This window comes from Antennarius striatus, chromosome 14 (genome assembly GCF_040054535.1).
Source record: "Antennarius striatus isolate MH-2024 chromosome 14, ASM4005453v1, whole genome shotgun sequence".
Lineage (NCBI taxonomy): Eukaryota > Metazoa > Chordata > Actinopteri > Lophiiformes > Antennariidae > Antennarius > Antennarius striatus.
In genome coordinates this window covers 1,196,777-1,212,212 of record NC_090789.1, presented here as the reverse complement: position 1 = coordinate 1,212,212, position 15,436 = coordinate 1,196,777, and the positions used below count along the sequence as shown (strand labels likewise).

At 47.6% G+C, this 15,436-nt stretch overlaps 1 protein-coding gene across 1 annotated transcript; it reads left to right on the top strand.

The window, feature by feature from the left end:
• The first annotated feature begins 813 nt into the window (after nt 1–813).
• On the top strand, nt 814–8,820 carry atf6b (activating transcription factor 6 beta). The gene is made up of 17 exons (XM_068332686.1): nt 814–1,100; nt 2,642–2,721; nt 2,995–3,076; nt 3,202–3,261; nt 3,378–3,457; nt 3,575–3,692; nt 3,794–3,946; nt 4,026–4,195; nt 4,313–4,492; nt 4,564–4,646; nt 4,743–4,922; nt 5,146–5,253; nt 5,450–5,549; nt 5,672–5,739; nt 5,817–5,916; nt 6,351–6,435; nt 6,519–8,820. Exons 1-17 carry the CDS (start codon nt 1,028–1,030, stop codon nt 6,812–6,814), a joined length of 2,016 nt encoding a protein of 671 aa, XP_068188787.1. The 5' UTR covers nt 814–1,027; the 3' UTR covers nt 6,815–8,820.
• The last annotated feature ends 6,616 nt before the right edge of the window (nt 8,821–15,436 follow it).

Here is a 15,436-nt window from a genome sequence, read left to right as displayed (position 1 = left end):
ATCGCAGTAACATGAAGGTTCCTGTGATCCTGGATCTCATTAATCTGAATGTATGTCAGCAGAATTAATTATCTGAACCCATAAACTCAGGGGCTACATATGAAAATTAGTTTAAAGCTGCTCTGTGTAACACATTTGTTGTGCAAAGAACCTGTTAAATAAATTAAAAAATAAAGTTTGACAGTTTTTTTTTAATACACTCTTTTCTCTGTGATTTATTTTCACAATAGAATCAATGCATGGCCCGTGATTGTTCTTGTATCGGCTCTGGATGGAGGCCCCTGAGGGCCCCTGCTCAGGTAGACGCTCCATCCTTCTTTGGTCATTCTTTCCTGTCCTCACGCGCCCCTTCTTTACAGTTACGTAACAGCTCCGCCCTCAACACAAGAATCCATCACATCACCCGGAAACCGAGAGTTAACAACTTCTTCAGCTGATTTATTTGTTCATTTTCTTTCTCGTCCGGACTGTCGATCATGTTTTATTTTATTCCTGATACTTTGATAAACGCGAATTTCACCCGAACTTCATTTTTTTTGTTCCGGTAAACAATTGTTGGATCGATTCAACGTCCGTTCAACAAAAAATCCGGAATTCTATTGGCTGTTTCTTTCTGTCAATCAAAGTTCACTCTTCCTATTGGATAGAATCAGTTTTAAATGCCTGATTGGGCGTGTCCTTCAACGGCAGGCTCATTGGATCGTTCTATTGGTGTTTCATTCCGTCAATCACTTCATTCTTTACAGTGATTGGGTAGACTCTGGAAAGTGGGCGGTACTTTGGTGGAAACGCGTTTCCTTGTCTGTCATATGCCTCAGCGACTGGAGGAACCGATCGGTCTTGTTGGGATAAAACAAAAGCGAATTAAAACATCATTTGTACGTCGGAAGGAACATTTTATGACGTCGAATTAAATATTAAACCACTGCCGGATATCACCCAGCTAGCTTGATGCTAACTGCAGCAGCGGCTGCTCCTCTGTAGCTAACGTTAGCTGTGATCGCGTCGTTATCTCCGCTTTGTGGCGATGAGCACCGACCTCCTGTCGGACCTGGACAGCCGCTTCTTCGCCGATAACCTCCTGACGAGCGAAGACTGGGGTGAGTTCACGTTCGAAGCCCCTTAAATACAAACAGAGCATCAGTTTTCACGTAGATCTCCCCCCTCCCCTCCCCTCCCCCCGGGTGTTCTTCCCGATCAGCAGGTGATCAGTTCGAGGCGCAGCCGGGATGTCAGAGTGGATCGATTCTCTATTACAAGATAATAATTGTTATAACAATAATGATGTTATTTTTTTAAATAATATTATTTACAATTATTATTATTTTGTGTTTGGTCTGACGTCATTGGGATTCGATCGTCGCACGCGCTCACAACGTGCTTCCTCATCCTGCAGACCCCGGATGTGACCATTTGTCCGCGGCTGTCGCCCGATTTTTGATTTTTATTATTTTGGTTTGTGTGTTCGAGTCAGCTGGAGATGTGTTTTCATTCCGGGGGGGGGGGGCGTGTCTGTAGTTCGAATCCCGCAGGAAGCGTCACGCTGACGTCATCAGGAAGGTCAGGATTTGAGGGTGTGTGGAGTTATCTGTCCTGACCACTAAGAAGGAAGTATTGGTGTAATCAATAATCAATAATTGATAATGAGAAAAGCTGCAGGAAGGTTCCAAAGAGACCCACCCATCCTGCGTAGCAACGCAGATGGAGTGAAGAGTGCCCCCACGCCCCACAAAAGGTGAGATTTGACAGCTCCATCGGCCGCCGCCGCCAGCCTGGAAAGAACGAGTTACTCGGGGTGGTTTCACCCGAGGCGTTCGTTCCAGGACCGGCAGGTTCTTCTGGTGCTGTTGGTTTGAGTCTCACCTTAAATCAGAAATGAGTTTCCGATTCGTGGCTTTTGGAACTCTTGTGTGGTTCCGGTTTGAGAGACAGAAACAGAGAAACAGGAGACGTTCTGGATGGTTTCCCTCACGCTCAACCTGGACGGAAGCTCGCCAGCGATTCTAAAAGTAACCGAAGCACCTGCTTTAGAATAACGTCTCTAATTAATCCCCCCCCCGTCTCTTTGAATCGTGTGTCTGAATGAAAACCCGTCGGATTGGATCAGAAATGTTGACGAGCAGCGAGAGATTGAAGACGCTTTTAATTAAAACCACGTTTAAAGCGCCGGATAAATAGTTTCTGTTGTCTTCAGAGACGTTGAAGGATGATGATGATGATGATGATGATGATGATGATGATGATGATGCTCGTTTGATTTATCCGCCTTCAACGTTTCACCCGCCTCCTTACGATAAGTTGTAGATAACTGGTTCTCCATTGATTATGGATCGTATCCCTGATTATTTATTTATGTAGGTGAATCCCTGCTTTGTGTGTTTTTATTATATGAGACATTCAAAAAGCCTCTGAGCTGAATTCATTGAATGAAAAGTCTTTTTTATCATTATTACATCCTCTAATGGAATCCACCCAACAAGCAGGAGAAGCTCTGACGGGATACGACCTCAGATAGAAAGAGAGCCTCTGTGTTTGTTTGCATCTCGAAGTCCAGAGGTTTTTCCTTTCACCTCTGCATCGTGGAGTCAAGCAAAGCATGATGGGTAAACTGTGTTGATGTTGTGCCCCCCCCCCCCCCCAGATGCCTGTCTGTTCCAGTGTGAGAGCATGGAGGACGGCGAGGACGGAGACTTCATCCCCGGCCTGAAATACGAGCCGTCGGTAAGTCAGGGTCAGGTGTGTGTGTGTGTGTGTGTGTGTGTGTGTGTGTGTGTGTGTGTGTGTGTGTGTGTTGCTACGATGTGACGTCACGTCGTTGTCCTGATGGAATCAGAGCCGTGGGACTGAGTTTATTCAGGCTGGTAACCATGGAAACAAAGGGCCGCCTCTTATGTAAGCCCGTCTAAATACACCCCCCCCCCTGTTGGTCCCGGACCCCCCCGGTGGGACAATCAGACGGCGTCTGGACTCACTTTCCTCCTTTTTTTCCCCCAGTTCGACAATGACCTCGTTCTGACCCTGGACCCCGACAACCCCACGTCGCCATGGCGACACCTGGACGACAACCTGCTGACAGGTACAGAGAGACGGCTGTAACCCCCCCCTGCCCCCGCCCCCGCTCCTCGGAGACACGGGGGAGGAGTTCCGTCACATTCATGAACGTCTCTTCTTCTTCCTCCTCATGACCCCGCCCCCCCACAGGCCACGCCCCCGTGATGAAGAGCGAGATGAGCATCACTCAGCCCCTCCCAGTGGAGATGTGTATGTCCCTCCAGCTCCACACACACACACACACACACACACACACACCTGATGTTGTTATTTACACCCCCCCCCCCCGTTTGCTTATTTGTTTGTTTGTTTGTTTGTTCCTCCAGTGTTCCAGGTGAAGGCAGAGCCCCCCTCCCCCGCCTCCTCCCTGGAGTCTGACTGCTCAGCGTCGTCCCCGGAGCCACAGGTGTGTGTGTGTGTGTGTGTGTGTGTGTGTGTGTGTGTGGTTCCACCAGGGGTTTATCAGGTGTTGTCACGGCGATAAGCTTCGCCTGCTGAACGTCTTTGGTTTTCTTCCTTCCAGTTGGTCGTTAAAGGGGAGAACCCCCCCACCCCCCCCTACATGTACGGAGACGTCCTGTCCCCCCCGCTGGGCACCATGGAGATCACCGTGGCGACGACGACGGCGATGCCGGCGGCAGGTCGGGCGTTTCCTGTTTCCTGTTCCACTAACAGGAAGTTGGTTTCTGACTTCCTGGAAGGGGCGGAGCCTAACGGGTCAGGTGTTTGTTTCTTGCTCCAGTCCTCCCGGTTTCGGCGGTGCTGAAGGCGGGGGCCGTCCTGAGCGCCAAGCCCCCCCCCATCCAGCCCCGCCCACTGTGCGTCCCCCAGAGCCCCGCCCCGCCCAAGACACTCATCCTGCAGGGCCCCCCCCTCCTGGACCAGACCCGACCAGGTGGGTGTGGCTTCTAATCCTACTCCACCCACCCCACTGTGTGCCCTCCTCTGACGCCCCCCCCCCCTCCCCCCTCCAGTCGTCTTGACTCCGCCCGTCTGCCTCGGGGCGCCGGCCATCGTCAAGATGGAGCCCGCCTCCCCCAGCGTCCCCCAGCATGGCCCCGCCCCCTCGGCCCTGCCCTGCAGCAAACCCATCGTCCCGGCGACCACGACGGCGGCGTTACCCGGCAACAACAACGACATCGACGTGAGTCAGCGGGACGGGCCCCTCCTCTCCCTTCCCTCCTCTTCCTCCCCTCGCCCCCCCCATTCATGTCTCCTCTTCCTCCCCCTGCCCCCGCCCCTCTCCACTCCGCCCCCCCAGATGAAGGTGCTGAAGCGGCAGCAGAGGATGATCAAGAACCGCGAGTCGGCGTGTCAGTCGCGCCGCAAGAAGAAGGAGTACCTGCAGGGCCTGGAGGCGCAGCTGAGGGAGGCGCAGCAGGAGAACCAGCGTCTGCGGCGGGAGAACCAGGCGCTGAGGGAGCGGCTGGCCGGCAAGGAGGTGTGGGCGCGCCCGTTGGCCCCGCCCCCAGACGCAGGGTGGGGCTTAAATAACCATTGTTTTCCCTCCAGGGCGGCGACTCGGCGAGCAACAAGCGCGCCGTGTGCGTCATGGCCGTCCTGCTGTTCATCACCTTCAGCTTCGGACCCGTCAGGTGTGACAGAGAAGCTCCGCCCCTTCTGAAAACAAAAACAAAACACGAATGTTTGCAGGCTGTGACCCCGCCTCTTCCTGTCGCCCCCCCCCCCAGCATCACAGACAGGAAGCTGTCGGACCTGCAGGAGGGCGGGGTTTCCCACACGGGCCGCCGCCTGCTGGAGATCGAGCAGCGGCAGCAAAGGGAGGTGGCTCCGCCCCCCAGCACGGCGGAGGACAGGGCGGAGCCAGAAGAGGAGGGCGGAGACGAGGCCCCGGAGGCCTATCCGTTCAGGTAGGGGTTAGCATGTAGCATCACATTAGAATGTAGCATCGGCTTAGCATGAAGCATCACGTTAGCATGTAGTGTCGGGTTAGCATGCAGCATCACGTTAGCATGTAGCTTCGGGGTAGCATGCAGCATCACGTTAGCATGTATCATGTTGATGGTCCATTCCGTTTTAACGGCATCTCGCTGTAAAAAGTGAAGGTACACTTCCTGTTCTTCTTTTTCCCAGAAACCTTAGCGACGTGTTCAGCGACATGAAGGATCTGGTGCTGCAGGACATCGACCGGTACTTCACCTCCACCGACTGCCGACAGTTCAACCGCTCCGAGTCGCTCAGGTCGGCCCCACGCTCTTCATCTCCTCCTCATCCTCCTGGGGATCAGATCAGGGGAAATAAACTGTGTGTGTGTGTGTGTGTGTGTGTGTGTGTGTGTGTGTGTGTGTGTGTGTGTGTGTGTGTGTGTGTGTGTGTGTGTGTGTGTGTGTGTGTGTGTGTGTGTGTGTGTGTGTGTGCGTGTGTGTGTGTGTCCCAGGCTGGCCGATGAGCTCAGAGGTTGGGTCCACCGGCACCAGATCGACCGGAAGAAGTCTGGAGGGAAACCCAAGACCGCCAAGAAGGCGAAGATCGCTCAGGTGCTTCCTGTCGGGGCGGCGGCTCCAGTTTTTACTCCTTTTACAAAATAAAACGGTTTTAAGTTTAATTTAATTTAATCCGACGTTCAGTCGTTAAAGTTCTTCTTGTTGGTTTTGGGCAGAAAGCTCAGCTGAGGAAGACGAACATCTCCAGATACCTGCCCATCCAGACGCACCGCTCCATTGAGAGGTCGGTCTAATAACATCAACTAAAGCTTTTATTTTGAAAGGTCAGGGCTGAATAACGGGGCTTGTTCCTGTCTGCAGTCAGCTGCAGGTGCTTCCTGGTCCTGAGGTCACCTACAGCGACTTCCTGGACGCCATCGACCGCAGAGAGGACACCTTCTACGTGGTTTCCTTCAGACGGGTACGAAAAGTAACGCCAGGAACCCTCCAGGACGATTTCATCGTCTAAAGTAGTAAAGAACGAGATGCGGTCTCACTGATATATCCATCCACCAACACGTGGTAAAGAACGAGATGCGGTCTCACTGATATATCCATCCACCAACACGTGGTAAAGAACGAGATGCGGTCTCACTGATGTATCCATCCACCAACACGCGGTAAAGAACGAGATGCGGTCTCACTGATGTATCCATCCACCAACACGCGGTAAAGAACGAGATGCGGTCTCACTGATGTATCCATCCACCAACACGCGGTAAAGAACGAGATGCGGTCTCACTGATGTTGACTCGTCTCTGGAGGTTCTGCTCTCGTTCCTGTTCTCGTTGCTTCCTGTTAGTTTTCATATCAAACAGGGACTATTTAACGTCTGACCGACTCACGTCTCCCCAGGACCACCTGCTGCTTCCGGCCATCACCCACAATAAAACCAGCCGACCTAAGATGTCTCTGGTGATGCCGGCCATGTCCGTCAACGGTGAGTCAGTGAGAGCGTTAGAGGTTACAGCAGGTGTGAGAATTACCCCCATTAACCCCCTCCCTCCCTTTTGCCCCCCCCAGAGAGCCTCTATAACTCCTCTCAGGGCTATGAGATGATGATGCAGGTCGACTGTGAGGTCATGGACACCCGCATCGTCCCCATCAAGTCCTCTGCCGTCCCCCCGTCGCTCCGCGACCCGCCCCCGCGCCCCCCCTCCTCACCCCACCATCACCAAGGCAACCACACCTCACTGCGGGGGGGCCGCCACCACCACCAGCCCCCCGCCGCCTCGTCCTCGCCGGCATCTCCCAGGCAACCGTTACCCGCCGGCAGACGGACAGCAGAATATTTAATCAGCCAATCAGAAGGGGTGTGATGAGGCGTCGCCGTGGCGACGGCTCGACAACCCCCCCGCCTCTGACAGGTAACACAAACGCGCTTCGTTGAGAACCTCGACGTCAGGACGGACGCCACCGATTCCCCCGCCTCACGTGTCGTCACCATAGCGACGGTGTAAAGAGGCGTCATTGGGAGCTGCTGCAGGAAGATGGAAGGACAGGAAGAGGAAGTGATGTCATCGATACACACCTGAATTCGATTTTTTTCGTGAGTCGTTGCTTGAATTTCTTTATTTTATTATTTTATTTTATTTTCTACAAATTCTAGAAACGTTTTTTCTCTTTATGGAAGGAATTCAACAGGTACACGAGGCGTTCCGTTAAAAACACTGCGATTAATTCTCCATCGTCCTACAGCGTCGGTCCAAATCAGTCAGATTATTTTGAGTGGGGGGGTGAATCAGATTTAAAAAAAGAAGAAGTCTCCCCCGTATCGAGTTCACTTCCTGTTCCGTAACGAATCATCCGTTCTAAAAAACACAAACAGGAAGTTGAAGCGTTTCCGACCTGGGGAATAGAAGCTGATTGATTGAACTGATGAACTTGATCGACTCCTGAGTTTATTTAATGTAAATATTGATGTTTGTTCACTCTGTACAGATTTGTTTGTTTGTGTTGTTTTTTTTACATGTTTGTTTTTATTTTTGTTCCCTTTTTTTTTTTTTTGCGTTTTTTTGTCTTGACAACAAAAAGATGAAATCAAAAGGTTTGATAATAAATTGTTTCCTGGAATAATGACGCTCACAATAGAAAAAAAATAAATTTTTAAATATTTTTTATTAGTTTTTGTCTTCAGCTCATCGTGGACCAATCAGCTTCAGTCTGGTGTCACATGACTGTCCTGATGTTTATATTTATGGACATTTTTATTGTACAGGATGAAGTTCTCCTGAATAGGATCAACTTGTTTTCCCTTCATCATGATGATGATGATGATGATGATGCTTTTTGTTTTTTAACTTGTACAAATCGTCTTGAACTTTGAACTCTTCAGATTTTCACCGAGTTCTGATTTCTTTGAGTTTGACTGAAATATTTTAGCAGCTGATTTGAAGAAAGAGAATTTTACGAACCGGAGAACCTTTGTGGTTTTATTCTTTATGGATTTGACTGTTTGGGTCTAACAAAAAAGACATTTGAGTTGCATTATGGGAAATGTAGGATAGAGTAGTTTGAGCGTTCCATCACTTTAAAACATTTTCTGTCTTCATCAGCAAAAATAAAACTGTGATCGACAATCAAGGAACTAAAATTTGATGTATTTTGTATTTAGAGACAGTTTAGTAGGAGATTCTCAGAGAGGAGAGACGGATTGGACAAAAGGAAATAATTTAATCTAAGAAAAGGAAATATGTCATTAAGGACTGAGCTAAGTGTGCTAAGCTAACAGCTTAGCTGTAGCGTCTGCCTCAATTAGATTTTAGTAAAAAACTAAAATCTGGTTCAATGGAGAACGTCGCTTCAGACGGTCTAGATGTTGTTTGGTTGTTTGTGTGTGTTTGTTTGTCTCTGTCCTGCTGCACTTCACTCTTTTTTTTTTGGTTGTTTTTTTTACACTGGCGAATTTTTATTACTTTTGTGTAAATAAATGCAAAATACAGAAAAAGTAAAAATGACGTTCAAAGTGCTTTTTGAGCAGTGGAAAAAAATTCTGTTTGTAATTGTTTTAGGGCAATAATTGCGATAAACTCACCTGATTGGTGGTTCAGAACTGATTGTTTAGATTGTAAAACTAATTTGAGAAAACAAACGTTGAATTTAAAATAACTTCCAACAGAAAAAAATGTTTTTTAAAAAGGGAACATTTCACATTTTTTCTGTTGATTTGTATTTTAATTTGTTTTTTTACTGTGAACTCCTGTAACCTGTGGCGACTAAAGGTGTAAATAGAAAACCAGACAGGAAGTCTGCAGTTTGTTTGGTTTTTTTATTTAAATGAAAGAAAAAAAACCTCCTACATGTAAATAAAAACTTTATAATTCCATCTCTGGTGAAACAAAACCTGTTTGTTCTGTTTGTCGAAAAGAACGTTCAGTTTTGAACAGGAGAACCTGCTAGCGCAGCGATAGCAACATTAGCACAGGAGCTAAAAATCTTCACCGCCAGGAAGCCGTTCACCCGTTCGCAGTTAGCGCACTAGTATGCTAGCATGTTTCTGGTTAGCAGTATAAAAAAATTATTCTTAAAAGACTTTTAATGAAAAAATCAAAACATTACTTTTTTTTAACAATAATGAATTAGACTCGTTTTTTTAAAATTTAAATGAACATTAGCTGCATTTTTAATATTTGTAGGGGGCGCTGTTTGACCATTTTTGCAACTTCTGCACAGCGTGCAGACTATTTGAATATTCAAGAAGAACTAAACTTATTTAAATATTTAAAAAGCTGCAGGAGGATGAATTTAAAAACCTTAAACTTTAGATTCAGGTGACGTCACCTGAACCTGAGGAGAAGAAGCACCTGTGATGCTGAAAGAATGGAATCACGTGAGGAAAGTAGGAGCATGTGTGTGAAGGAGGGGAAGTAAACCTACCACCGCTGCTTCACAGACAGAAGGTTGAGGGTTTGAATCCTCCTGAAGGTCTGGAACTGTACTATATAAAGTAAAAAAGGTGAGTAATAATAATTTAATATAAACAGTATAATTTGTTTAATAATAAAATATGTATTATATAAATGTAATAAATGCAATAAAAATTTTGTGATAAAATATATATAATGAGGAAGTTATACAATATAAAATGAGTAATAATAATGTGTATAATGTAGATGTAATATACACAGTATAAAATCACTAATTATATATGATGTAAATGTTTTACATACAGTATAAAATGAATAATAAAATGTATGTATGTACTGTATGTGGATGTAATATACAGTTCCAGTGTCGGCCAGGAGGTGTCGCCCTTGGGCTGAACACAGCAGATATTTGTCTGCTGCGAAGCTGATGGTGAGAAGAAATGACGTCATTTGTGTATTATTAATTATGTCAACATGAACCTGATGATAAAATGTTAAAAGAGTCATAATAAATAAATAAATAAATACAAGTGACGCCTGAGGAGGAAGAATGGAGGAAAGACCAGACCACTCACTGCAGGCCTCCTTCCTCCTTCCTCCTCCTCCTCCTCTTCCTCCTCCTTCTCTAGTTATACATGAATCACACCTTTGATGTCATTCATATATAATTAGCACCTCAATGCTAACGCTAGCTGTAGCAGTGACCGGACACACGCTCCTCCGGTTCCGACAAAGCTGCTCTGTGGTTTCATTTATTACACAAACAGGAAATTAATTCACTCCTGCTGCATAAATGAAAGTAAATATTTATCATTTAAATCCACGTCTTGACTCCGGATTTCAGCCGAGTGGAGACAAGAGCTCTCCTGTGGACCCCAGTCAGATCCGCTTTTCATTCGTTTGATTTAAGATGCAAAAATAATAAAAAATAATGTATGTATTCAAGGCTCACACAGGTGTGTGTGTGTGTGTGTGTGTTTTTCCTTTCAAATAACTTATTTGACGCTATTTAAGAGGGGCTTGTGACGTCATGATTGACACCTGAGTCAGGTGGGCATGTGGGCAGGACTTGAGATAACTCAACATCTGCAGGTGTTTTCTCTTTCTGTGGATGTGAAGCCACACCCCTTGACCTCTGACCTCAAACTTCTATTACAGATGTGACTCCTGATGTGGAGCCGTTCCTATTGGCTCAGGCTAAGCCCCGCCCCTCCAGATTGCTGGTTGGGATCATTTTTGGATAAATTTTGTTTTTTAAACCAGATTTGCACCAAAATTTGAACAATAATTTCTGCGTCACCAGGGAAACACTTCCTGGATCCATCCCAAAATGTTATGGATTTCTTTCCTGGAGCTTCATCCATCCTTCTCACCAGATTCCATGGAAACCTGTCTGCTCATCCTCCTCATAATCCTCCTTCTGTGTCCCTCTGATAAAGAACACATTTTCCTCCCGGCGTTGGGTTTCCTCTGATGATTGCTTTGCTTATTTCTCTAATATTTGCGTCACGTCATCCATTCCTGTGGATCCCACTCTGCTGCCACTCGGCATAATTCACATTCTCCTCAGCTGGTGATTGAATGGCTCGAATCTCACAGAGGAAAATCCTCCACCTCCTCTTCTGCGGTCACAAAGCCTCCTTTCATCCTCCTGGGAACAGCGGAGTTCTCCTTCTCCGCGCCTCGGATCTCCTTCACAACTTCATTTTTCCTCTCATTTTATTTTTTTGGACACGAAAAACGCAACTTCAGAATGAAACATCCTCCAGGAAGAAAAGATGAAGAGGAAAGAAAAATTTGGGATAATTTTCCCTTCATCAATTTGTACTTTAAACAAATAAAAACGTAATGCGTAAAAAGGAACGACTGGCGCGCATTTTGCGCGCACCGGGGTGGTGGGGGTGGGGGGTGTGGGGGTGTGGGGTTGCTGACTCACAACAACAACCAGTGTGTCTGTGACATATGAGTAACCCCACAAGCATCCCAGTCGGCCCACAGGAAGTCCCCCCCTCCCCCCATTTCCATCACCCCCAACAGCGTTACTCAGCCAAAACAAAGGCTGCCCCCCCTCCGGACCGTCACTGAGAAACTGACCTTTTAACTGACGGACAGCTGGAGAATAAATCAGATGAATTATGTGCTGACGGAGACAGAACCTCATTGAACTTTTACAGCACCTCGCTGTCTCCATGGTAACGGCGGGAAATCACCAACGCTTTATTAGATCGGACTGGAGCCCTGTGTGTGTGTGTGTGTGTGTGTGTGTGTGTGTGTGTGTGTGTGTGTGTGTGTGTGTACATATGTATGTATATAAATACACGTGTGTGAAAATAAATAGACTGAGTGGAAAAACTAATTTCCCCAGGAGGATTATTAGAGGTTGTTTCTTCTTCTTCTTCTCTTTTTACGGGTTGACGTGTCGGGATGAGGTGAAGGAAAGAAAAGGTAGGCAGATTTTTCTTTATTTGTCTCGTAAAAAATCTGCCCCCCCCCAGCTCTCTGTCTCTCTCCGTGGGCTGATGTGGATGTTGTTCAGGTGTGGATAAACGCGCAAAAATTAAAGCTTAAAATTAAAGTTGTTTTTTTCCCCGGCATGAGATCATTTATAGATTTGTTAGAGAACTAAAATATAATAGAAATGAAGGTGAAACCTTCTCTGCAGCAGGAGAGCAGCTGGATCCAGTCTGGACCCGTTACGCACCGGAGCTGTGCGTCATGACGCACCGGACCGTCCATCCATCCGCCGTGCGTCCAGCCCGGCATCTGGTTGTGTGTGTGTGTGTGTGTGTGTGTGTGTGTGTGTGTGTGTGTGCGTGTGTGTGTGTGTGTGTTTGTGTGTGTGTGCGCGTGTACGCGCACGTGCATCTGCAGTAGCCGTGGGGTGCGCGCCCCTCACCTTCCTGCTGCAGCTCCTCTTCTCTGGTGGAAACTGTGCGTCAGAGCCGCACATGGGGGGGCCAACATGTGTTCGTCATGCCACACGTATGACGGAGAGGCCTTCCTGGCATGATTTCTTCTCCTTGTGTCGCTTTTTATTTGACATTTCCGTCTCTGTGTCGCTTCAGCGACAGCACCAGAACCAGAACCAGAACCAGAACCAAACCTTCAGTTCTGGGTTCAGCTGCTCAGTTAGCATCTTTAGCTTTGTGTTTCTTTTTTGAGAGCTAAACCCATCTGAGGTGACCCTGGAGCGTTAGCATTAGTTGTTAGCATCATTTCTCTTAAACTATGAATGTTCAGGATCATTTTTTCCCACTTTTATTTTTATTTTCCCTCTTTAAGACCTTTTACAGTTTGCTTTTCTTGCCTTTTGTCCTCCCTGGCTTCCATATGTGCGTGTCGTGTTCGTCTCCACATGTTGACCCGTGTTGCTGCTGTTTACGTCTGAAAGGTGTTACAGTCCGTGTCCCGTAAAACCCGCCGGATTCCTCCATCAAACCGACCGTTTTACGGTCACATGACTCCGAGCCGTTCCCCCCTCAACACCTGTAGATGGTCCAAGAAGAAGAAAGGCATGCTGGGAAGTTTCTCTAAAAAATAAAGTCACCAGTAGGAGTGACGGGATTGGTTCACTCTCTGCTCCGATGTGGGTTTGTGGCGGGAAAAGAAAAGAGGAAGTGGTTTCAGGGCTGGGGGGTCAGAGGACGGCCTGAACAGAGTGAGTCTGTGGAGACAGGAAGTGGAGGAACCAAAGTTCACCGTCGGACACAAGACGCTTCAGTTCACCAGGAAACCTGAAGACCAAAGGGTCTCCTGATTGGCTCTGTGACCCCAACCGGCGCCGGATCCAGGGGGGAGGAGTCCAGTGAGGTCACGTGCAGGTCAGGTCACCCCAGTCCCGCCTCCAGAAGCAGGAAGTAGATGCCGGTTCCGCCTCCAGAAGCAGGAAGTGGATCCCGGTCCCACCTCCAGAAGCAGGAAGTGGATCCCGGTCCCGCCTCCAGAAGCAGGAAGTGGATCCCGGTCCCGCCTCCAGAAGCAGGAAGTGGATCCCGGTCCCGCCTCCAGAAGCAGGAAGTGGATCCCGGCCCCACATGGCGCGTTCACCTCCCGAGCCGACCTTCAAACAAAATCCTGATCATTGGGGTTTGAGTGACGATGACGGCGTTCGTGAGCGGCTTCACGGTGACCCCGCCCAGGAAGAGGAGGTGGAATCACCTGGATGTTAAATCCCACACACAGGTAAACCTCGACTCGCGGTTCATCGGTTCAGGAGGAGCGACTGACGTCTGAAAACAAAGTAAATTAAATGAACTCCAGAATAAACTAGATAAACGTTCAGTTCTGTACTGAACTTTATTACTGAAGGTAATTTTATAATATTTAGTTGACATGAATCTATTTTAAGCTGACAATTACTTTTTATTTTTTAATATATTTTATTTTGTTATATTTTACTTTATTATTTTTATTTTATTAGTAATATATATATATATTTTTTTTAATATAGTACAAAGAAAACGTCTTGAGCCTGGTCTTCCTCATCGGGGGTCACGGGGGTTGCTACCGGCTAATAATGATTTTATGTTTTATTCTGATTTATTGTACAGTTACATGATATTAAATGCTTTTAAAGGTTTATTAGTGATTTTATGACTAAAGTATTTGTGGTGGACATAAAGTGGAGGAAAATGACTTTTTATTTGTATTTCTTTTTTGTGTTTTTTTGTATAATTTTCTTTATAAAAACCGCCGTTAGCCGTTAGCCGTGTACCCGATGAAGCCCCCCATTGCTGACGTTTCTCCGACAGATAATCTGACCTGAACTTGGTATTTCTTGGCTCGTTGGGATTAAATCCTGGAGGAGACTCGTCTCCTGCAGACCTGCTGCCGGTCACGGATCCAGACACGCTAACGAACACGCCAAAGCACACAAACGCTCGCCGGCACGTTTTCCCTCTAATGACTGGTTTCCTCCTCTCTGACTCGAGACTCATTCAGCCCCCCCCCCCCCCCCCCGGCCCGTCGCTCCTGATCACCGGTTTCTCTGTTGTCACCTGGACTTTTCCTCTTTCTGTTCAAACGGTTTCCATCAAACGTTCCTCTCCCAGGAGACAAACGTGTCTCCAACACGCGGCGGCGGCGGCGGTCTGCAGACCCACGACCGCCACGCTCTGGTCTCTGTGTGGCCCGGGCCTCACTCTCATTGCCTCAGTGTGAACCGGTCCAGAACACATGTGGTCTCGTTAACCCCCCCGTGCCCCCCCCGCCCCCCCATCAGGCATGTGTTCCTGCTTTTAAAGGCATTTCAGTCATTTCAGGCTCCCTGGAGGCGCCGTGGAACGCGTGTTGACGAGTCCGCCGGGGCAAATAGAGCCTCTGAGGCCCGTCGTTAAAGTCAGTAAGGGGGGGGGGGCGACAACAGGAAGTCCTCCTGACGCGGGGGCACGCCCCTCACACCTTTAACTCCAGATCGAACCGTCGGTTCAGCCTCTGGAGGTCAGGCAGTAAACCTGATGGTAAAGACGACTGACCTTTGACCCCGGATTGACCCCCAAAACACATCAGGACACAAATAATCATTCAGTCTTCAGAGCAGATGAGAAATTCTTCTGTAAAAAACAGACAAAAGGCGGTCCAGAGGTCAGCCAGAGGTCAAACCTGTAAAGCCAGACGGTCCATGAACCTGATTGGCTGACGGCTCCACTCATTCTCTCACATCTGAAGCTCATGAACTCTTCCTTTGATCGGATCAATAAATCTTTTAATCAGATTCTTCTGATCTCATTTCCCGGCTGGAAATCCGTCTGTCTGACTTCACGAGCCTTTAAGTCAAAACGTGGGAACACCTGATTGGTTCCCACAGCCTGTAATCGATCCCCTGGCTCACCTGAAGCATTAGACTCCTGTCTGGCCCCGCCCCCTTGTTCCCCGACCTTTGACCCCTCTCTGAGATGAACAGACGGCTTTAACCTGTTGAATTCTCGCCCCCGACAGGAACCACCGGCGAGCCTCAGCGAGATCCAGCCTGACGTGTTTTCATTTTAATTTTTTTATTCAAAAATAAATAAATAAATTTTGTTTGAAAAACAATTTTAACAATTTTTTAAAAATGTATTATCTAAAAAATAAAAA

Coding starts and splice junctions, on each gene's coding strand:
- atf6b (XM_068332686.1), top strand. CDS start 1,028: ATGAGCACCGACCTCCTGTCGGACCTGGACAGCCGCTTCTTCGCCGAT. Junction 2,722..2,994: donor GCCTGAAATACGAGCCGTCG/GTAAGTCAGGGT, acceptor TTTTTCCCCCAG/TTCGACAATGACCTCGTTCT. Junction 3,458..3,574: donor CGTCGTCCCCGGAGCCACAG/GTGTGTGTGTGT, acceptor TCTTCCTTCCAG/TTGGTCGTTAAAGGGGAGAA.